Source organism: Malaclemys terrapin, chromosome 1 (genome assembly GCF_027887155.1).
Source record: "Malaclemys terrapin pileata isolate rMalTer1 chromosome 1, rMalTer1.hap1, whole genome shotgun sequence".
Taxonomy (NCBI): Eukaryota; Metazoa; Chordata; order Testudines; family Emydidae; genus Malaclemys; species Malaclemys terrapin.
This window is the reverse complement of record NC_071505.1, coordinates 262014429-262037133: the sequence shown is the minus strand read 5'-3', so window position 1 is coordinate 262037133 and position 22705 is coordinate 262014429. Positions and strand designations below refer to the sequence as shown.

The 22705-nt window shown below is 40.8% G+C and overlaps 2 protein-coding genes across 5 annotated transcripts in view; one reads left to right on the top strand and one right to left on the bottom strand.

Moving 5' to 3' along the window:
- DZIP1 (DAZ interacting zinc finger protein 1) overlaps window positions 1-11827 on the top strand; it is a 78901-nt gene extending 67074 nt beyond the window's left edge. For 3 of the 4 annotated variants that reach the window (XM_054012180.1, XM_054012188.1, XM_054012169.1), the window contains 6 exons: window positions 132-261; window positions 494-547; window positions 1516-1712; window positions 2712-2842; window positions 10031-10208; window positions 10995-11827. In XM_054012180.1, the coding sequence (XP_053868155.1) occupies window positions 132-261; window positions 494-547; window positions 1516-1712; window positions 2712-2842; window positions 10031-10208; window positions 10995-11077 (773 nt within the window). In that variant the 3' untranslated portion in view covers window positions 11078-11827. Of the gene's footprint in view, window positions 1-131; window positions 262-493; window positions 548-1515; window positions 1713-2711; window positions 2843-10030; window positions 10209-10994 lie in introns of those variants that run through there. The other variant, XM_054012197.1, reaches the window with a different exon arrangement.
- Window positions 11828-14739: 2912 nt separating this feature from the next.
- CLDN10 (claudin 10) overlaps window positions 14740-22705 on the bottom strand; it is a 92325-nt gene continuing 84359 nt past the window's right edge. The window contains exons 4-5 of the mRNA XM_054012238.1: window positions 16121-16228; window positions 14740-15128 (exon numbers count right to left, since the gene is read on the bottom strand). Coding sequence (XP_053868213.1) covers window positions 15002-15128; window positions 16121-16228 — 235 coding nt within the window. The 3' untranslated portion in view covers window positions 14740-15001. The remainder of the gene's footprint in view (window positions 15129-16120; window positions 16229-22705) is intronic.

The window sequence follows — 22705 nt, the reverse complement described above, 5'->3', positions numbered from 1 at the left end:
ATCAATGGCTGCTTTGAGCAGCATTCAGAGATTTTTTTTTTATAGTCACAAGTTCACTTAAGATTTCTGATGAGCAACAACATCTATATTTCTTTTTAATATTCAGATTGATAACATAACTTCTTTTCTAGATAAACAAAAGATGGTTCATATGGCAACTTCCTCATCAACATTGCAGCCAAAACCAGCAAAGCGGACTTCTACAGTTGTATGCCCAGTTGGACAAAGAATGACGTCTGCTGAGAATACATCTACACCAAAGTAAGAGACAGCACTTTCCTAGCACTTACGCCATAAATAACTCATTCGTGTTCTGCTAATAGTGTTATAGGTTTATTCTTCCTTTCATGAACAAGAGAGTTGATGTGAACATTTCTGGCTAGTTTTTAATGGGGACTAGCCACAAAATTATTATTTCTGTATATGAAGGAATAGATTTTTCACTGTATGTTGGCAGTCGGATTCTAGAAATAATTTGTTTTGTTTGTTATAGACCCAGGAAGCGTGTTTTTCGAGAGGGGGTTTCCAGAAAAACATCTAGTATTGGGTAAGTTTTTTGCTCATTTCTGGTCTTGAAGAAATTGTTTTCTAGTGAACTGCCCTTGACTGGACATTGAAATTGCTAATACAATTAAGCTGAAATCAAAGCTCTGTATTAATCATATGTTTTATTCTTAAAATGTAATACCTATTGAGTCCATTGTTATAATCCCTAACAGAGGTCATGCTCTGATTTGAGCATGTGTATTCTTAATAATTGAGCAGGCAGAGCATAGAGTATCATGAGGTGATGTCACTTTTTTTGTCTGTCCCATATTATGTCTTTGCCTGTTGAGACCTTATTTTTTTAAGACTTTTTTGCTAATATTTTTGTTCCATTTTGTCAATATTTTTCTAGCATGTACAAATTGAACACAGTATTCTAGGTGCTTTTCATGTCATGCATATTGCACCTGTACTTCATAAATTGCTCAAGCTACCAATTTGTCTCTGGATGCATTCAAGATATTAAGCTTGATTTGTAAAGTCCTAAATCGATTGGGTACTCATTATCTCAGAATTCACTTTTTCTGTGGGTGCCTGCTGACCAATTGAGATAAACTAGGAAGCTGCTGCTAACAGTCCCTAGGTTTTTTAACTGGGAGGAACCAGGAGCAGAATTTTCTTCGTGGAACATCTTTGACCCTGAACTTTGTTTTCCCTGTTGATTCATGAAAGCATACATTTGTTGATCTTGCAAGATTGACTATATGCTCTGGCTTTTGTTTTTGTGATGATGTTTGCATTTGGGGTTATAAGTACATTCATTTTAGAATGATTTTGAGTTTTCAGTTTATTTAATAACTTCACATTTTTTAAATAGTTGTATATTCACTCCAGGTTACTATAGATGATTTTTTTCAAACAGAAAAATGCATAAATGTATTGGAAAAAACACAGGAAGCTCAAAGTTGCGCAAATCTGTGTAATACTGAAACCCATTAAATCCTCATCTGATACGCTTTTTTGTTTTAGCACTCCACCATTCAGCTCAGAAGAGGAAGTGGATGATGATGATATTATGCACTCTTATATATCACCAGAATTATTGCAGCTAAAAGCATCCAGCAACAGCATGAATAATTGTGGGATGGTTACAGGCAAAAGTGATATGGATTGGACTGAAGAAAGTGAAATGGAGGAGATTGAAACACCTTCCAAGCCTTCAAAAGGTTTTTTCATTATTTTTGTGTACATAAGTAATAATTTAAGGTAAAGTATAAATGATTTTAAAATACCTAATAGGTGATAAAATCAGAGTTACAAAACACTCTAAAGCTAAAATATACATTATCATGTATATTCCTCTCTATGCAAGTTCATAATATATTGTTCTTTTACTCTTATTAATATTACTGTAGTACTCAGAGACCCCAACTGAGATCAGACCCTAATTGTGCTGGGCACTGTATGAACGCAGATGAGAAGGTTAAGGTGTGACCTTGATTACTGTTGATAGGTATCTACATGCAGAACAAATATAATAATGGGCTCTTCAGTCTAGCAGAAAAAGGCACAACACAATCCAGTGGCTGGAAGTTGAAGTGACAAAAATGAATTTTTACTGCTTTACTCCTGTTAGCCGTATTAACTCTGAAGGGCTATCGGTGAGGGGGCTGGTGTGTGTTACTACTTTTGTGTCATCAACACAATTGTTTACTAAATTCCAGTTAAAGAAGCAATTATTTAATTACAGGACCAATCATTTACACCTATGCAATCAAATTAAAAACAATAAGATTACAGCAGTATCACTGAGCATAATTTGGCTTGCAGAATTTTTGTTTTTGCTTCCATGAAAAAAGGAACCCAACTTGACTTAGATGTCCTGGACTGAATTTGCATGCCAGCAGGTAGAAAACATTTTTATTTGTAAAGTGAGCATATTATATGTCCTAATGATTGAGAAACAATAAACATGGAACCTCACTACCATTTTTAGTCACCTTTCTGAATAGAACTGCCTGTTTTTTTTGTTTTTTATTTTAAATCTGCAGTACTGTAGAAATTAAAAAAACAAAAATAATAAATGGTGAAAAGTAAATTCATGTTTTTAATATCTTTCATTCATTAATCTAAGATTTGGTAAATGACATAGAAGGGGAGATACTTTTAAAATACCCTACTTTTAAACTGACAGTATCCCTGTAATTTTTTTAATGATTGTTTAGGTGCACTTATCCAAAAACTGACTGAACAAGTTGAAAAGACTCTTTCTAGCCATGGAAATAAGAATAAGCCAGCTGGAGGAATTAATGTCACACAGGCATTTATTAAAAAAGAAGATGCACAAGAACTGAAGGTATTACATTATTTGTTAATTACATTTATCTATACCAACACATGCTTCAGTTGTTGTTGTTATTTTTGCCACTGTTTGTTTTCCATGTTAGGAAAAGTAAGATTAATCTGATGCAGTAAAAATGTCATCCCCAATGCACTTGCAGAGTTTTACCTAAGTTGGGTCTCTTTCTTTACTTGTTTTTCCACATAGTCACATTTGTTCTTAGAAATGAGGGCTCAGAAAGACCTGTCTGATTATGTCATAGGCTAAAGTCTTTTTGTTTCTAGAACTTTGTTGGGTACAGAGGTGTCAAACTCAGTCTCTGAAGAGTACCGAATTCCTTTTCTAATTATTATCTATATGTTGGTATAGATATTTAGGACTACATGCCATGCTCAAACTTCAGCAGATCTCTCACTGATATCAGTGTGCTGTGTCTGGAGTTGGTCCAAGCTCCAGATCATTATCAGTGCTGCTCTTTGCCCTTCAGGCTTTCATCAGTTCCAAGTCTTCCCAGTCATGCTTTGTAGTGGAATGAAAGCTCTGAGACACAATGGTCTTTATCCAAACAACTGTTTTGTGAGATCCCAAGTTACTCTAAGGAAAAAATCAGCAGTAGATATTAGAACGTCACTTATTTCAAGCTTGGGATTTGTGATCAACTTGGAGAAGACACCAAGACAATAGTTCTGGCAGCTCAAATCACAGTGTTTTCTAAGCTTTGGCAAGGGAGATTTACCCTCTCTACTCCCCCAGTGGCTGCACTTGTAGGGAGTTCTCTGGGGCAGTTGCTCCCTGACAGAGGACTGGTTCTTCTTCCTCCCTTCCCCTTCAAGAGAGGAGAGTCTGGCTGGAACAGGGGTCAGCCTCTCAGACAGCCATTGGATAGGGCTTTATGGACTCAGTTTCTGAAAGTCTATTGCCCCTTCGCAGGGTTTACCTCCTACCCCTCTTCCTGGGGCGTGTTGCTTTGCTGTCAGCTGAGGTGGCTCTGGCGTGTTCCGTGGCTGTCTCCTCCTTGACTGGCCTGCTTCTGTTCCTATCAGTCTCTGCGTGGAGCAGCCTTCTTCATGGTCACTGCCCTTTCCTATGGTAAGCTTCCCCTTTTAAGCCCCTCCTCCTTTTCCAGGAGGAACAAGCTGTGCAGCTGGGCTTCATTAGTGCAGCACAGGCCCAGAGGAGCTCATTAGCCTCCTCCTGGCCAGTGGGTGGGCATGTCCCTTCAGAGATACATATGCAGGGGATCATGTTATTCATCATTAAACTAGTGCCATGGAGCTTAGTAACACTTCCTTCCTAGCTCAGTGGAGTCTGAAAGGAGAATGTTTAAGATCCATCATTTTCTTTGGACACTGTATCACTCCTCCCTGAAATGAATGGGAATTCCATTTCCTGAAGTGGTTACTGTTAATAAACTCTTGTTCCACATGTTTTCCTTCTGGCTTTAGTTGCTGTTATTGTGTAACAGCAATACAATCAGAATCAGCTTAAGAGACCTTGACCAAGAAAGGCAAGCAGTACCATGTCATTGCCCAGGAGCTCTTAAAGGTCCTTCACCTTAAGGGATTATATATGCACTCTTTCTGTCTTGATGCAAGCAGACAGCATGGCACACGTTGCTTATATCAACAAGTTCCGGAGAGTTGAAGGGTCATCAGAATTCAGGCTATGGGCAGAATCCAAGCTTTGTGGGTATCACACTTAGTGGAGAAGCAACTAGGAGAGTGGTCATTAAAAATTATTGTTTTATCAGATATGCCAAGATGAAGAGCAATACTCAGTAGCAGGAGTTTTGCAACAGATTCACAGATGGCAGCCTGGGCATTGAAAGAATTTTCCATCCAGAGTCTTTGGACTTCCTTCCCATTCACTGACCTTGCTAAGCCAAAGACCACGTAAATTCAGGCCTTCTTGTCACAGTTCCTGAGGTAATTGCACCTCTGACTCCTTTGTGACCTACTTGAGGATACCCACACTTCCTCCTAAGTCATTAATTGCTTCTGTTTCCTGAAAGAACTTAACCCCTTCATACCCAGTTGCTAACAGTACAAAGGAAAAACTGAGTAACACCTTTTCATAAAAATAAATCAGAAGTTTCCCAGTCCTCCAAACTTCAATCCTGCCTACAGCTTCTTCTAAGTGCCCCACATAAACTCATCCTGAAAATCTGGTTCTTGAAAGGGTCTCTGTAGCTCACCTGAGCTTAACGACCAGGGTAGTCCAAATCCTTTTCACTTATTGAAAGTCAGTAATGTGAAGGTAAGTTCTTCTTTGAGTGCTTGCACATGTCCATTCCAGTGTAGATGTATGTGTATGTGCACCCCGAGCATAGTTGCCAGAATTTTTTCCCTTTGTGGTATCCGTTGGGTCAACTGTAGTGCCCCCTGACGTTGTGCATTCATAGTGTCGGTATAAAGGGCCCTGCCGACCCCACTCCCCTTCAGTTCCTTCTTGCTGCCCGTGACAGTTGTTGGAACCCTCATTGCCTAGGCAATCCTCCTCTTAGTGGTTTTCCTCTCAGTTTTTAGTGTAAATAGTTGTTGTTTTTAGTAGTTAGTGTAGTTTAAGTAGTTTCTAGATAGCTTGGACTCCTCCGCTCTTAGATTGCAGGCTTGTCCACCGTCCCAATCTGAGTTATGCCTTGGTCATGGAGTTCAAGCCTTGCGCTTTGTGCAGTAAGTCTATGCCTTTGAGTGACCTGCACTCGAGCTGACTCAAGTGCTAAGAGGGAGCTCATAGGAAAGACCGCTGCCAAATTTGCAAGGAGTTTAAGCCCCAGATTCAGAACGACCAAGCTGCTTGATTGAAGGTCCTCCTCATGGAGACGGCCCTAAAACCTGCCTTGGAGCTGCGCTTGGACTCGGCATCGACATCGAGTACCTCGGCCTCAGTGCAGAGTATTCCTCCATCAATCAGAGTCTCCTGGCACCGATCATTTTTGTTGGTGCCCAAGAAGAAACACCACAAGCACCAAGAGAAGAGCAGATTTCTGGTGCCGAAGGACTAGGGAGAGAGCGAGACCCATGTGGGGCCACTCTTCATCCCCGGAGCCTCACTGTCAGGTACCCACACCCAAAGCACTGTGACACTTACTATGGGTCAGTGCACCAGCCAGTTTATGGTGCCATTGACTCCCGAAGCCTTCACTGCGACAAGGGACCTTCTAACCCTCACCAGAGAGTAAGGACCCAACACCTCTGGTGCCCACAGTTGTAAAGGAATCACCACCAGCTCCGCACCTAGTACCGCGACAGCTTTCCTAGAGATCACCCTCACTGACAGCTGCATGATCTGTTCGGCAACCCTCTCTGGCACCGAGTGGCACGGAACCACCCTGGTCTCTGCAGCGCAGCTCATAATCATTGGACTTAGAAGAGGGATCGTATTTCCCCCATAGACGCAGCCAACCCAGCTGCTCCTCAGGCCGTTCTTACCCCACCTCGGCACTGAGTTCTTCAGTACCACTGGGCACCCGGCCATCAGATCCATGATGCCCTGTCTTTTTACATACAAAGAACCAAACTGTTCTGCAGATCCACTCAGCTATTCATAGCGATAGCGGAAAGAATGAAAGATCTCCCCATTTCTGTACAGAGACTCTGGTCGTGAATTACCTTGTGTATCAGAGCATGTTACAAGCTTACATATATTCTGCCCCCGGCTAACCTAATGGCACATTCTACAAGGTCTCAAGCCTCCTCTGTCTATTTTTTGGCACAAATTCCAATTCAGGACATCTGCAGGGAGGCAACTTGGTTGTCAGTTCATATGTTCAAGACACACTACGCCATTACGCAGCAGGCCAGAGATGATATTGGCTTTGGTCGAGCTGTTACAGTCGGCATGTCCTTAATCTCCGAACCCACCTCCAGTGCAGCTGCTTGTGAGTCCCCTACATTGGAATGGACATGTGCAAGCACTCAAAGAAGAAAAAACTGCTACTAACCTTTCTGTAACTGTTGTTCTTGAGATGTGTTGCACATGGCCGTTCCAAAACCCTCCCTCCATCCCCTCTCTCGGAGATGGTCGGCAAGAAGAAACTGAAGAGGAGCAGGGTTAGTAGGGCTCTTTATACCAACACTATAATCGCACAACACCAGGGGGCACTAGAGTTGACCCAACAGATACCACTAAGGGAAAAAATGCCGGCAACTGTGCTCTGAGTGTGTACACACCTACATTGGAGTGGACATGTGCAACACATCTCAAAGAACAACAGTTAGAGAAATGTTAGTAACCATTTTTTCTACCATTCCTGGAGGATGTTCTCCAAATGGTGCTTCTCAAAAGTGTATGTCTTTCTGACATCTCAGATCCTAACATTAATTGGATGGGTAGGGCAGAAAATAAATTGGCTTAGAGTATCCCTATAGGGCAGACTTCAGCATTCTGAGCCATTCAGGAGAAAATTGAGTTTCAGTCTATAGGTTCCCATTCCTTTATTCTGTAGATTCTTCATGATGATAGGGAAATGGATGGTCTGGACCAAGAAGAGGTTCTCTCTAATATTTAAAATTGATACTGAGGCAACTTTACCTCCTTATTCCAAACCCTTATGCTTAGTTCCCTTATTATGAGAGACCATCAAGATGGTCTTTTATTCAATTGTCTCTGCCTGTAGGTTAGAGGATTTGCAATCTGTCATCTATTCCCCTTCACTACCATCTGTCTGGATGAGGTAATGTTGAAGAAAGTGCCCAATGTTATTTCCAAAGTGTGTTTCCAATTTAATAGGGCTAGTCCTGCAAGGGCCCAATATATCAGAGCATAAAATTGTCACAATCAGGGTATTGAAAAGCTAGTTTAGGGTATATTTAAAGGTTTTTAAGTCCTTGTATAGAGCCCTGTATCATTAGACATAGTCCTAGGGGAGTTTGGCTTTAGAAGCAAAGGGATGTAGAAAAATAATCCCTGTAACAAATATTTAAAATACTCTAAAGTTTGCCCTTCTCCAGTCCAGTGGAACCTTTCCTATCTTCCAGGAGTTCTCAAAGATAATCACTAATGGTTCTGAGATTGCTTCAGCTAGTTCCTTAATTTCTTAAATTCATCCCTATGATGAATTTCATCAGGCCCTGCTGACTTAATACAGCTAACTTAAATAAGGAAGTGTTATTTACTCCTTCTCATAGCACAAGAACCAGGGGTCACCAAATGAATTTAATAGGTAGCAGGTTTAAAACAAACAAAAGGAAGTATTTCTTCACACAGCGCACAGTTAACCTGTGGAAGTCTTTGCCAGAGGATATTGTGAAGGCTAAGACTATACCATGATTCAAAAAAGAACTAGATAAATTCATGGAGAATAGGTCCATCAATGGCTATCAGCCAGGATGGGCAGGGATGGTGTCTCTAGCCTCTGTTTGCCAGAAGCTGGGAATGGGTGCCAGGGCAGTGGATCACTTGATGATTACCTGTTCCATTCATTATCTCTGGGGCATCTAGCATTGGACAGTAGACAGGATACTGGGCTAGTTGGACGTTTGGTCTGACTCAGTATGACCGTTCTTATGTTCTTAAGTTAACTTTTATCTAAATATTCTTTAATCTGTTCTTTCCCTATTTTGACTTACTCAAAATAATTAATATTAACAATATCTGATCACCATCAACCTTTTTAGTGAAGACTGAAGCAAAATAGGTATTAAACACCTCATCCTTCTTGATGTCATTAGTTATTAGCTCTCCTTCCCTGATAAATGGAGGACCTACATTTTCCTTAAGACTTTTTGATGCTCCTAATGTATTATAGAACCTCTTCTTATTGCCTTTTATGTCCCTTGCTGGGTTTAACTGATTTTGTCCCTTAACCTTTCTGATTTTGTCCATGTTTCCACTTTTCATAGATTTCTTTTTGATTTTCAAGTCACTAAAGAGCTCCTCATGGAGACATATTGGCCCCTTACTGTTCTTCCTATTTTTCCTTCACACTGGGATAGTTTGCAGTTGTGCCTTTAATATTGTCTCCTTGAGAAACTGCCAGCTCTCCTGAACTCCTTTTTCCCTTCAATTTTCTTCCTGTGGGACCTTACCTACCAGTTTTCTGAGTTTGTTAAAGTCTGCTTTTTTGAAGTCATTCTCCTTATTCTGCAGCTCTCACTTTTTTTTTTCCTTTCCTTAAAGTCATTAAATCTATTGTATCATGATCACTTTCACCCAAATTGCTTTCCACCTTCAGATTTGCAACCAATTCCTCCTTATTGGTCAAGCCCAGCATTCTCATAAAGAAAAGCTAACACCTACCTGCTAGGAAGCAAGGGAGAGATTGATATTATGTGTGTTTTTAATTCTTAGGGAGGGAAGATACTACAAAGATAGGCACCATGCCAAAATTTAGATATAGAGAACTCCTATGAATATTTAACTCAGTTATGTTTAATCCTTCCCCCCGCCTTTTTCTCAACGCTCTCTTCCCCCTTACTTCCCTTTAAAGAAAGGAATTTGAATGTTAAAAAACCCTTAATACATTGTTAAGGTTGCATAATTGAAAAACAAGTCAAGAAAAGCAAATAAGTTTTTGCAACAATCTAAACTCTGCCAAGTTGCATGTATAGCATATAATGTGTTCATTTGTTTTTCTTATAAGTAATATCATCTAATATTTAAATTAACATGCTATTTATTAATAATGAAGTATTTATACTGTGGTAGTGCCTACGAATCCCAGTCAAGATTCATTATATTAGGCCAGGTATACCATAAAACACACTTGATGTGCAAGCTAACATTGTAGTGTGATCTTTGCATTAGGTCCTCAGCTGGTGTAAATCAGTCTTGCTTGGTACAATAGAACTGTGCTGATTTCCCCTGGTTTAGCATTTGGCCCTTTAACTTTTTCAGTTCTTTTCACATTTTATTATTTTTAATTGTGCAACTCTAACAGTGAATTAACATAACTTTCTGCATTCAGCATATTCATAGGTTAAAAGTGTGTGTGTGTGTATATGTATGTAGGTGTAAAAAGAAATGAAACATAAAAGTAAGGTGCTATGACACAGGACTATACAGCCCTTGATGCATGTGCACCAGGGGACCTTTTAGAAGGGTTTCACTTCCACACATTTCCAGTTCCCCTTCCTAATCTGCTCCTAAATCTTCATAAGTAGATTTATGAACAATTCTACCTTTAGAAGAACTCTAGAAAATAAAAAAAAACAACCCTTCCTTAACAGAAAAAAACCCTTATGTTTTTTCTTTTCCTATTAGTTCACAGAAGTTGATGATGATGACTGGGATATATCATCTGTAGAAGAAGAAAATTGTTTATTAGCAAAAGACGAGAGAGGGTGGAAGGGAACTGCAGTTCTAAAGAATAATGAATCAAATACTGCATCAATGGTACATGCCTGGGGTGTTCCTAAGGCAAATATGCCAAAGGAGGAAGGTAACATATTCAAACATTTACAGTATTTGAGGGGAAAATTGGATTTAAACACCTGCCATCGTTAAAGAAAAACTTAAGTGTAGTATAAAAATGTTTTAGTCACAATATCTAATTACAATGGAAACTAAATAACTTTTTAAAAAGTTATTTTGTCATCAGTATATAAAAAAGATACAAAATTTATTCTAATATTCCAAGACTCTGAGCACCTTCAAGCTGCTGCCATCCTTTTTTAAAATAACCTGTCTGGAAAAAAAATGTCTCCTTCCCCTCCCAAATGTGGAATTTCCCCCCTAAATTACCTGGTTTGAGAATAATATTAAGTCTTTGACCTCTGGCAGTTTAAGATTTATATCTTGTGACTCAGGCTGAAAAGGGAGCTTTATACCACTGGAAAGGAGAGATTCTTATCTTTCCTGTGGGGGATACAAACAATTGCTTCTAGCCCTGGACAGTTCCAAGATATTGGACTTTAAAATTGTCATTTTTATGTGTAGAAAAGATACATAGATCATTTTCAGAAAGGCCTGCAGTATTAGCACTGACAGCTAGTATCATAGTCCCTACTGTAATGAGGGAAGCAGTCTTCATATATAGCTATTTATAATTTTCCTCCTGTGGGTGAAATCCTGGCCCCGTTGAAGTCAATAGAAGTTTTGTAATTGATTTCAGTGGGGCCTTATTTCATCCTGTGTGTCAGTTGGAAGGAAAATAATGCTGAATTATGATTGATTGTAATTTAGTTTTATCATCTAATTCATTTTTTTTTATTTATTTTGTTAACAGGATTTCATGATGCTGATACAACAAGCACCTTAAAAAGCAGTTTAGTCACTGTAACTGATTGGAGTGACTCTTCAGATATATAACTGTTCAATTCAAAATGGCAGACATTTCCGTTAGATCATAATACAGAGTTAAAGACCCTGTCTAAAAGATTCTGACTCCTATTCATTTTTTTCAATTGTACATTAATAACAAGGAAGATTGTTTACAAAACGCTTGTGTCTTTTAACCTTGAGCAGTTTACAAGGGGATTTACACACATGTAATTAGCCCCTCAGTATTTAGAAACTTGGGGTGAAATCCTGGCCGAATTGAAGTCAGTGGCAAAACTCCCACGAACTTCACTGGGGCCAGGATTTCTCCCTGTTGTTTCTTTGTAAGACTGAAACCAGTTTCTAAAAAAGCCCAGAAGCATTGACGTTTCCTGCAGAATGTTACTTATCAGTATTTTTAAAGCCTTTTAAAAAATGTATAATATTTTTTATATTTTATCCTGAATTTTATATAAAAATGTGAACATTTTAAATAAACTTTTTCTTTGTATTAAAATGTTAACATTTCCCAGCATGATTTAAAGTAAGTGTCAGAGGCTGAAAAATGGTATAGTTTACAAATTTGTTGGTATATGCCTTGAAACTTAATATTGGGAAAGTGTTTCTGCTTTACTTATTAGAATAGGTTTTAATGTGTATTCATATAAAACTTCAAATTATAAAAATATAGCTAGACAACTTGAATGGGAACAAGAAAGGTACAGATGTGGTATTGAACACTTATTTGTATTTTTTTGTTTTTGTTTTTATATTCAATAAACTTTTTCTCTTGCAGTTGCATTCATTTCTCAAGGTAGCTGCCTTCATAAAAAAAGACTTAGCTGCTTTTGAATTTAAATAGTAATAAAACACTAAATTTAAAAAGCTTGAGTGATCAGTCCTGTATTTTTAGATGTGTCCTATTTTTTTATGTAATTACAATGTAATACAAGCTACTCCTTTTCTATTAGGTTGAGTTTTTAAAAACTAGGATTATTGAGGATATATTGTATATATTTATCCTCTTGCCCCCCAAAATTGGTTCACTGAAACCCTGAGGGCCTTCAATTTTTGTTGTTGTTGGTGACTTCATCTTTGAGAATCAAAACATCTCAATAAGTCAGTGGTCCCCAAACTGTGGGGCGCGCCACCTAAAGAGACGCGGGGGAATGTTCAAGGGGGCGGAGCAGGGCCCGGGCCAGCTCCCACGGAGGGAGCACCACCCAGTCCCGCTCTGCCCACAGCCCGGTCCCAGCCTCAGTCCCATTTCCCCCTTCCCCCAGGTCGCAGACCAGCTCCCAGGAGGTGGCGCAGACAGGGGCAAGGGGGCACGATATGAAAAGTTTGCGGACCACTGCACTAAGTAGTGAGTGATTTATCCTACACCCGGTCCTGCTCCTATTTAAGTCAATGGGAATTTTGTTATTGACTTCGGTGGCAGTAGGCTGGGGCTCCATCTTCCTTGGGGTTGCACAGGGAGAAAATCAGGACAGACTTTGGCTCCATTGCTGGAATAATCATTTAAAGGCAACACGCAACAGCGTGTCAACATTTCTAAATGTGCACCTAACACTGCAGACACTTCCTTATGAGTCTGTAGTCATGTGCTCTGTAGTCATGTCAGTTCCATTTGCTTCAGTAGAGCTTTTTAACGAGAATAAGCCCTAACCTGAATAAAGGACTGCGGGAGTGGCCCCGATGTCAGGAAGAACATCTTATAAGTAAGCTTAACATGAAACAAGATCATTGTGGATTGAATGTGGACTGCACAGCTGAAACTAATGCCTACCTACTTTGATATGGAAAAAAAAAGCCTTGGAGAAAAAAGGAAAATACAAATGGGTCCAACTGATTTAGATCAGATTTAGAATTTGGACCATGGCCATTCTGCCTGTCCAAACCTCAAGAAAGGTATGGGTTTGATTTTTGAAGAAGAAACTATAATTCATTATAGGTAAGACTACGTTTTAGTCACAGGTATTTTTAGTAAAAGTCACGGGCAGTAAACAAAAAATCATCTCCCGTGACCTGTCCATGACTTTTACTATATATCCCTGACTAAAACTTGGGGGGAAGTGCAGCCTGGGGGGCACAGAAGGTGCTGTGTGGGGAGGGGGGGTGCCATGGCTGTTCGTGGGGGGGGGGAGTCATGGTCTGGGAGGGCTTTGGGGGGGCTGAGGTGACCCTAGCTTCACATGCTGACTCCGCTCTGCCCCAAGCCCTGGTTCTGCAGCTCCCATTGGTTGGGAACCACAGCCAATGGGAGCTGCAGGGGCGGGTCCTGCGGACAGAGGCAGCACGTGGAGCTAGGAGCTGAGGGAGGGGAGTTCCTGTTGCCTTTCTGGGGATCCCCCTCAGGTAAGCAGTGCCCTGCGCCCCACCCCTGAGCCCTCCCCCCCCCCACACACACACTCATACTCCTGCTGCTGGGTAGCAGGAAGGCCCAAGACTGCCCCAGCAGCAGCCGGTGCACCTGGCTAGGAGCTGCCTGAGCTGCTCAGGCGGCCCTCGGGCCAGGCGCACCATCCAACTGCAGAAGTCACGGAATCCATGACCTCCATGACAAACATGGAGCTTTAATTATAGGGCATATGTCCCAAAGGTGTGCTGTGGTCATTCATAATCTCTTATTAGATAAATCTGACTTATTGAATCATCATACAGGTAACTGTTTGAAAATTGTCACCGTTCCAAGTGGAAAGAAAGACAATGCTGCTCATTCTCTCCCTGTTAGCTGAGATCTTAAAAATGTTTGCCTAACTAATTCAAGATCATCCAGTAGGGCTGCCACACGTCAAATAATTACATGTGACATTCATGCATTTGGCGGCCCTCTCACGCATTCCGACTGCCATCCTGGAATCTCCTGCAAAGTAGTCCACAGGCGTTGGCCAAGATTTTTTCTGTAATCACTTCTAGTGGCTGCTGGAGGCCATTCTGGTGCCAGGTGGTTGCTGGAACCTAGCCAGTCTGCAGGAGGAGTAAGCAACTGGCAGAACAAATGGCTTGCTAGCAGCTGCAGTAAGGAACAAAAGGGGACCAGAGACAAGCAGAGGGAGGGGCAGGTGAGGTAGTGGTAGGCTGGAGAAGGGATGGCGGCAGGCTCAGAGGATACAAGTTGAAGTGGGGGAAAAGCAGAATGGAGGCGCTTGCCCCAGCCCTCCACCCAAATCCCCAAGATCTCAGGTGCTGTTACTCTGCCCCCCAAAATTTCCTTTCAAGTTGCCTTAAACTCAACACATCCCTCTTCCACAGTCTGCCCCGACTCCCTCCAATATCCTGGACACAGCTCTCTTCTCTAGGCTCCCTAGTCAGCCCTGGTTCCCCCAGCCCCTAAACTCTTGCTCTACCTAACTGTTTCCCTCTCTTGCTTCTGTGGGATGTGAATGATTGGCTCTTGCCTCCCTCCACACCTGTTCCTCTGTTCACTGGCACCCTAAGGGAGAAATAAGGACCTGATTTTCAGAGCTGCTGATCACCTCAGCCCCTGTTGATTTCAACTGGACTTGCAAGGTGCTTAGCACTTCTGAAAATCGGGCTCTAAGTGACTGTTTCTCACTGGTGAAAAATTTCACATAGGGAGCTGCACAAAACTTGACTTCTGGCTCCAAATACTAAACCTATTTTGGAACCTGCTCCTATACTGCTGCTGTGGTGTACTGCATTAGATACTGTGCATTTGATATCATACAAATAAAGTAGGTGACATACTGTTATCTGTAAATATCCTATTTATTTTTTGTAGAAAGCAAAAACAGCAAGTGATTTACAGATACATAATTTATATATAACACCAACATAAATCTTAAAATATTGTATAAGAAAATTTACATCAATATGTAAAATGCTGCAAGTTAATATTTTAAAAATTCATTGTCCTGGTGGTGATTATGCTGGTACTCATCTGGAAATCACTCTGTGAATGAACTGTACAAACTGATTTGAAAACTGGCTTTGTATCTTAGAACAGTACAATTAAACATAAGCATTCTTGTCAAAGTGCTTTGGAGGGCCTTTTGGTGATTTAAAATCTGTTGCACTATTGTGGACCTTTGTCCTAGAAGACATCACAGATGTGGCTCCATTGTATGTGTACCCCATTCTGAAAGACAAAAAAATATCCATTTACAGCTCATTCTATGAACAGGTAACAATTATATGTTTGTGTGTAAAAAATATTCAAACTAGGAAAAATGTGCTTTCTCCCAGCAAAAAACAGACCTATTATCAATTTCACTTTGCCACCTCTCACCAGTAGAACAGGATCAATCAAGACCAACACCTCAGTGGCTATGCATTAAAACATTCTGTTTAGGGCAGCAGAGACTCCTGCTCCCTAACTTAAATCTCATCTGTTTCCATCTAATCTACTACCTTTCATAGTTCCCCTCCATCATCTTCCTCTTCTTCAGTCTACCTCCCTATTAATGTATACATCAGGGGTCGGCAACCTTCGGCATGCGGCCCATCAGGGTAATCTGATTGCGGGCTGCAAGCCATTTTCCTGACATTGACTGTCTGCAGGCACGGTGGACCGCTTCCCGCAGCTCCCATTGTCCAGGAACAGCGAACTGTGGCCAGTGGGAGCTGCGGGGGGCCCGTGCCTGCAGACAGTCAACGTCCGGAAAATGTCTTGCAGCCCACCAGCGGATTACCCTGATGGGCTGCGTGCCGAAGGTTGCCAACCCCTGTTGTACATTGTCTAACAGTCAAGTAACTTAGGGTTACTTCCATTATGAAGGGGCAACATGTATCTGTTCAGAATACCCATATGGTATGTTGGCTATACTATGCAACTGATTGGTTTTCTATCAGTTTCTGACACATGGTAGCAACTTTATAAGTACATGCAATCTGAAACAATGGTTTTCCTGAATGTTGGTTATGACTTCTTAAAAAGAAAAACATTAACTTTAAATTCTATTATTTTCTTTTTTTCACACAATTCTTTTCAAAAGCTGGTTGTAGAATTGTTTTGGAAGCATAATCAAACTCCAGCTGTATAGCTTACCTTTCTATATGCTTAATAATCACAAATTTGCTAGTATATTGATTTATTTCAATAAAATAAGTGCAACCACTTAGGTTCTGTACCTTGGGGATTTACTGTTTCCAGCTATTGAGAAGCAAAATATACTGCCACCAATTATGCAAAGTGATGCTCCAGCCCATCCAATGAATAAAGCTGCTCCTAATTCATACCTGCAGGAAAGTCATAAATATGTTAATAAATTGTTTGCTTGGGATATATTCTGAATTTAACAGTGTGTGTGTGAGACATACAAACAAGCTAAACAAATGAACATATTTTGCTAAATAACTTTCAATACATAACACAGATATAATTGCAAAATGAACAACAAACTAGCCACAAATACCGTTTCTCTTCTCATGTATTTTCCTTTTACTCAGTGAATGAATGCTGATCCTAAGGCTCAGATGTGTCTCTCTGCAACACTTTTCAGCCTGCACAGCCAGCCTGAGAGCGCCTCGTCCAGGTAGGTCTCTCTAGACCAGCATTGCTCAATGACCAGTCCATGGACTGGTGCCAGTCCATGAGACCTTTCTGACACAGTTTAGGAAAGCAGCAAGCCAGTCCCTGGTATCAAAAAGGTTGAGAAACACTGCTTTAGACTACATGAGTCTGAGTGACAAGAGTTCTGCTCCACACCATAGTCGCCAATGTAAGCCCTAAGCCCAGGCTTCTCTCTGATTTCAGATGCTCTGTGCTTCCCTAGCTTTGGCCCATATATCTAGGGTAGTTTCTATCCCTCCCCTACTAATGTGGATTTGTCCCCTGCTGTGAGGAAGGCTGCTGCCCTGCCTCCTATAGCGGGATGTGGCTTTCAGTGAGGTCAGGAAGAAAGGAACTGCCAAATAGACCATCCTGGTGTGGGTCAATAGAGTGTCCATGACAATGCTAATTGACTCGAGGTGCAGCTGGACCATGGTCGGAGACAGCTGGTAGGCAAGGGAGATGTTGTGGATATGATTTAACCCACATCCAGGGTGATGTGCGCCTGTATCCCGTGAGGGGCGTAGAATTTGAGATAAGGGGGCGCGTCTGGATAGTAGGGGTTGGTGGTCTCACAGACCCTCATGTACCCAGCTATCCTGGAGCAGGATCTGGAGGAATTCAGGGAAATTGTAAAATTCAGGGAAGAAGAAGGTCATCAGGGGAAGGACCCAGACTCTCCAGAGGCAGGGAACCTGGATCAAGGAAGTGTTGCCTGAGGGTTTTAAAGGAACACCTAAAAGAAGACAGGAGAATCTGGGAGGAGATTCTTTCCCCTCTTCTAGTAGTTCTGAATAACTATATTTATACCTCTGAAGTCTCAGAACTGGGGGTAGCAATTCTAATCTACTGCTCGTCCTCCCCTTCCCTATTTCTCAGTCCAAGGCTGGCCTCTTCATTAAGATGATCTGGCTCAGAAAGGCTGCAGGCTCAGATGTCTCCTCATCCCTTCCCAGCTGATACTTCTGCTTCCCCACCAGGCTCAGGGTGAATGTTATAGCTTCTAAATCATCCATTGGAAGCCCTAAAACCTACATCCCAACTTCAGAGCTCAGCACAGGGAATAGGGACCCTCCCTCCCCACCCCCGCCAATAGTGCTGTGGTATCCGGATTGTATGTTCAAGAGGTCTGTGTGAGAAGCTTATAGTCAATCTGCATTGATGAATAGGGCAGTTCAATAGAAACACCTGTTTGATGTGAAGCAGAGGAAAGATTTAGAGACAGCACATTTTTGCTTTAATTCTGAACACTATTTCTATGTCAACAATGCCTACTTTAATATGAAGTGAAACATACTGCTGAAAATATCCTTAAACTGTTCTGTGAAGCTCCTGAATGTTTTCATAAATGTGTTATTATTATGATAGTGTAACCCACATACCTCCTGGGTGTGGCATTGAGACCACTTAGAGATTAATGAGTCTGCTATAGCTTTAGCTAAGGGCCATGTGGCTTTCCACTCATGCAGTAGAGGCTTATGCATTTAGCTCCAGAGGAGCCATGTTCAATCCCACCTGCTGATGACCAGGGTCTGTTGGTGTTACAGTAGCACCTAAGAATGCTAATCAAAACTCAGATTATGTAAGGTACAGCACAGATCTATAACACAGAAGAATGTCAGCACTAATGTTCTTACCAGATTTATTGAAACGTGTAAGTTGTTACGAAAGAAAACTACAGCAGTAGTAGTTCAAAATGGAAAGTGGCCAGGTGGCATATCTAAATTCACCCACCTTTTTGTTTGTTTTTTGTACCACATGTAATTGTTCCTCATTAAGTTATTGTCTAATGCTTTGCTGGTTTCATATTTGCGGGTTTTATTGCTGCATTTGGTAATCCCTTCCCTTGTTTGTAAAGATGTTTTTCTTAAGTCTCCCTTATGTTGGAACGGAAATGTATAAATAGCACTGTGCACGCAAGGCCATCTGAGCCTCCACGTGCTTTAAAGTTAAAGGGGCCAGAGCAGGACCCAGAGAAACATTTCTGAGTTTCAGTGCTGAAGATTGAGAATTGGGAAAGACAAGTTATCCAGACCCTGAAATACCACGGCATGGTGGTCCTTCTTTGTCTTTCCCCCTGCAAAAATGGTGGAGGAGGAGCCAACCTTCCCTTGAAGAGCTGGGAGGCAAGAGCAGGCCATCAGCAGATAAGACTGAGGATGAAGGAATGGTTAGACCTTCCATATCTCCCTTTCATCATCCTTGTATTATTGCTTCTCTCCTTCCTCCCATTAAGTATAAAGCTGATTTTAGAAATGTCACATTATATCCAAATTTCAACGGCAACCCAGAATTGACACCTATAGTAAGAACTCATTTACTTGATAAAATATTCTGTATGATGGAAAAGACACTCGAAACCAATGTAATATGCATCAGTGCAATTATACTCCTCATCTTATAGCACTCATATTAAAAAGGAATGCCAGACAAACTTTCTGTAATATCCATATCATTAACCATCCAGTAAAAAGAGAAAACTTATTCAAGACATCAAGTTTATTTTGTTTCAAGATAGTTAAATACATTTCTTGATATCTTGTTTAAATATTTCTAAACAATGATAAAACCTTAATGAAAATCTAAAATGGGGTTCAAAACTAAATCAGTACTTTAAAATTCAGACACATGTTGCTTTAGTTGTTTTGTACAATTAAGATGCTTACTACAGACCCCCACAATCCAACAACATATCAGGTCTAGAATTGGAAATATGTGCTTTAATAAATCTGACACCACCACTTTGGGGGTTTAATATCTTTGGTCTGTCTCATCACCATTAAAAGAGCTGACAGATGCTAAACGTTTTATGAGTGATGTCCTAAGTTTTGACAGCTGTCCCATCCTGGCCTCTACCCAGTGGCTACTGAAAGCATCTGGGCTAAGAAGCTACCAGGATGATAGCCCCGATAAGGCACCACCCACAGGAGCTCTGATTGGAGGATTGCCCAGCTCCACTGATTGGTCCAACTACACTATTTAAACCAGAAGGAGGAACAGGAAGTTTGTCTGAGGCTGCAACGAGGTGGCTTCTGATTGTGGCTGTATTGGACCGTGCTTCCTACATCCAACCCTGTTCCTGATTCCCGCTCTGCTCCTGCCTTTGCCCCTGTTTCCACCGTGCTTCTGCTCTATGCTTGATCCTTGCCTGTCCTCCTGCCTCAGTTACCAGTCCTGACTCTGACTCTGGCTTGACCATTGGCTTTGGTATTTGACATCTGACCTCTGCTCTGATTCTCAGCTTCGATTCCCGGTTTGGTCTCTGGCTTGACCCCTGGCTCTGGTAACTAGCAGTTGATTATGGTGCTGACCCTTAGCTTCATTCCTCAACCTGGATGCCTGCTCCGCCCACTAGACCTGACTCCTGCCCTGACTACTTGGCAAGACTGTCTACATTCCAGTCCATAACATTATGACTGTGCATCACTTTAAGTTCAGGGATAGAGCAGTTGCTTTTCCTGCTTTCCTCTAAGATTTTTCAATCCATATAGTTTGTCTGTATGTGGTAATTTCTTTTATTGATATCTTCCTGCACTTTTGCCCAAAAGTAGAATAGAACTTTTTCTCCCCAACATTGAACTAAAAAGATAGTTTCTTTTCTGGCCAAGGGGTGGCACAATAGTGCAATGTGGCTTTATACCAATGATTTTAGTCTCCTCACTAATGTTCTCTGATATTTCTATTTAATCCCTCATCTCTAGTTACAAAATGCATTTTCCCAAAATTCTTTCGCTACGTCTCTATAAAATAAGAGCTCTTTTGACTTACACCAGTATTTGGTATTAAATCATTCCTGCCTAATTTTCAATGTCATTTATCTTCCTCCTATTTGAAATTAATTGGAAAAGAAAAATCTACCATATCAACCTCTATACAGTACAATTAATTTTATCTAATCCCAATTTTGCAGTGCTTAAGTAATCAACCTCAAAGCTTGCCATCCGAACTCCATTATGTATCATATTAAAACCCATTACATACCTTGTTGCCTCTTGAAAATTTTGAAAACACTTTCTTTACAAACCGGTCTCAATATTTTTGGTTTTCCGTCCTTTTGTTTTGTTGTTAAGAATATTTAAATGAAATAGGATCTTTGTTCTTTAGAAATTAAACTAGCTGGCTTCGTAAGGGCCCAATCCAACTTCCACTGAAATCAATGGCAGTCTTTCAAGTGACTTCAAGGAGAGCTTGATCAGGCCCTAATACCATATAAGCTTCATACAGTTTGCTGAGAAATTGGTGAAGAACAATTCAGAGAAGTGCAATAAAGTGTTTAAGGGGCTGGAAGCACTGACTTTTTGCAGAAAAACTAAAAGAATGAAAAAGGTAGAGCTTGACTAAACAACTACAGTAAATTGTGTCATGAACTGAAAACCATCCACAAGTGTTCAAATGTGATACACTAAACAAGAGAGATTTAATGTAATCAAGAAGGTAGGACTAGGTAATATAGGATTAAATTAAGCAAAGAAAAATGTACCCAGATTATGCGTGCTCCCCAGTGAACAAGCCAGAATCTTTAGCCAGGTTCTTTGAATGTTAATCTGGTTGTGAATAAATAATAAATGTATGGTGTAGTAGGTTAATGTTTTATTATCTTTGCCTTAAGCAGTTTCAAAGAAAAAAGCGGAGGGGAAGGAACATAATACTTTCACCTTTTTAATAAAATAATTTTAATTAAAAAAGAAATTGAGAAATAGATTCAAATTAGTAAACTAAGGTTCAATTAAAGGCAAATGCAAATATGGTTGGTACAGAAAGAAATAATTAAATTCAGAACTATATAATGGGGAATGATTCTTGGAACAGTAGGACTTAAAAGAAAGATCTGAATTGTATAAACTGACAGAATCAACAAAGCAATGCTTTTGGAAAAAAGGCAAAAGCTGCGCTGGGCTGTAATAGCGACGTGAAAACAATCAGGCTAATTATTCTGCTTACTCATTACTGACTTACTCTTGGAATAGTGCATTGAAGCTGAGCACCACATTTTAAAAAAAACAGGTAAATTGGAGAGAGCTCAGAGGAGAGCATGATACAACATGATCAAACATGATACAAGATTTGAAAAATAAGACCTGTGAGGAAAGGTTAAGAATATGGTGCATAATTAGTACAGAGAAAAGGCAGCTAAGGGGAGACAACTCTATAAAAATGAAAAGTGAAGTTGTACCGAGGATTCAGATAAGCTATTCTCCTTAGTCAATAAGAATAGCTAAAGATATAGAACTTAAACTGCAGCAAGGACTATTTGGTGTAAACATTAGAAAAATCAGCTATGGAAACATCATTATTACAGATATAGTGGGAGATCCATCTATTGGAGATGGCTTAGGAAAAGTTCAATCAATGTTGCCCATGTGCAGGTTGCTGTCCCATTCTGCTCCAAACAGTCTACACGTGCCCTAGAAGGTCAGACTTTTACCCTCTTTTAGAGTTTGACTTCATTGGTAATGCAAATAATCACATGATCAGAACATAACATTCAGCATAAGGTTTCTTCCTAAGCAAGGCTGTTCCTAGGGTTTCCTGCAGGACCTTCGTGTTTCTGCCACTAATTCTCTCTGACCAGAGATTTGGTCCCACCTCTCTATGCTGCTGGAAGTAACAAGCTGTATCTGCCACAATAAATCAGCAGAAGGTACCCGGCAGCTTTATGCAGGTTTCTGTTTCCTACTATCAAGATGGGTCAACACAGTCCCTGCATCTCTGTATGGGGTTGTTATGAACCCTGCTACGCTGTTATTCTGCTGAAGTGCAGAACAATATAGTGAGGCTCTTCCAGTTCAAATGATGTTGCTTATTCCTCACCTGGTGTCATTATTTTTAGTTAATAGTATCACAGTCCTCCCCACAGCACCAACTGTGTTGTCACCAACAGAACCTTACAACTTCAGGGGAGGAATATGTAGCTGGAGTTGGTGAATTCCTAAGCAACAGTTTTGTTTTGAGTGCTTGCTCATGTCAATTCCAATTAGGTGTGTGTGCGCTGCATGCACGGCAGCCAGAAAACTTTTCCCCTAGCAGTATCTGTCGGGTTGGCCTGGGCACTTCATGGGGTCGCACTGTCATGGCGCTCAATAAAAAGCCCTGCCGACCCACCACCTCCTTAGTTCTGTCTTACTGCCAGTGACGGTTAGCTGGAACATTCGTTCTCTTGCTTC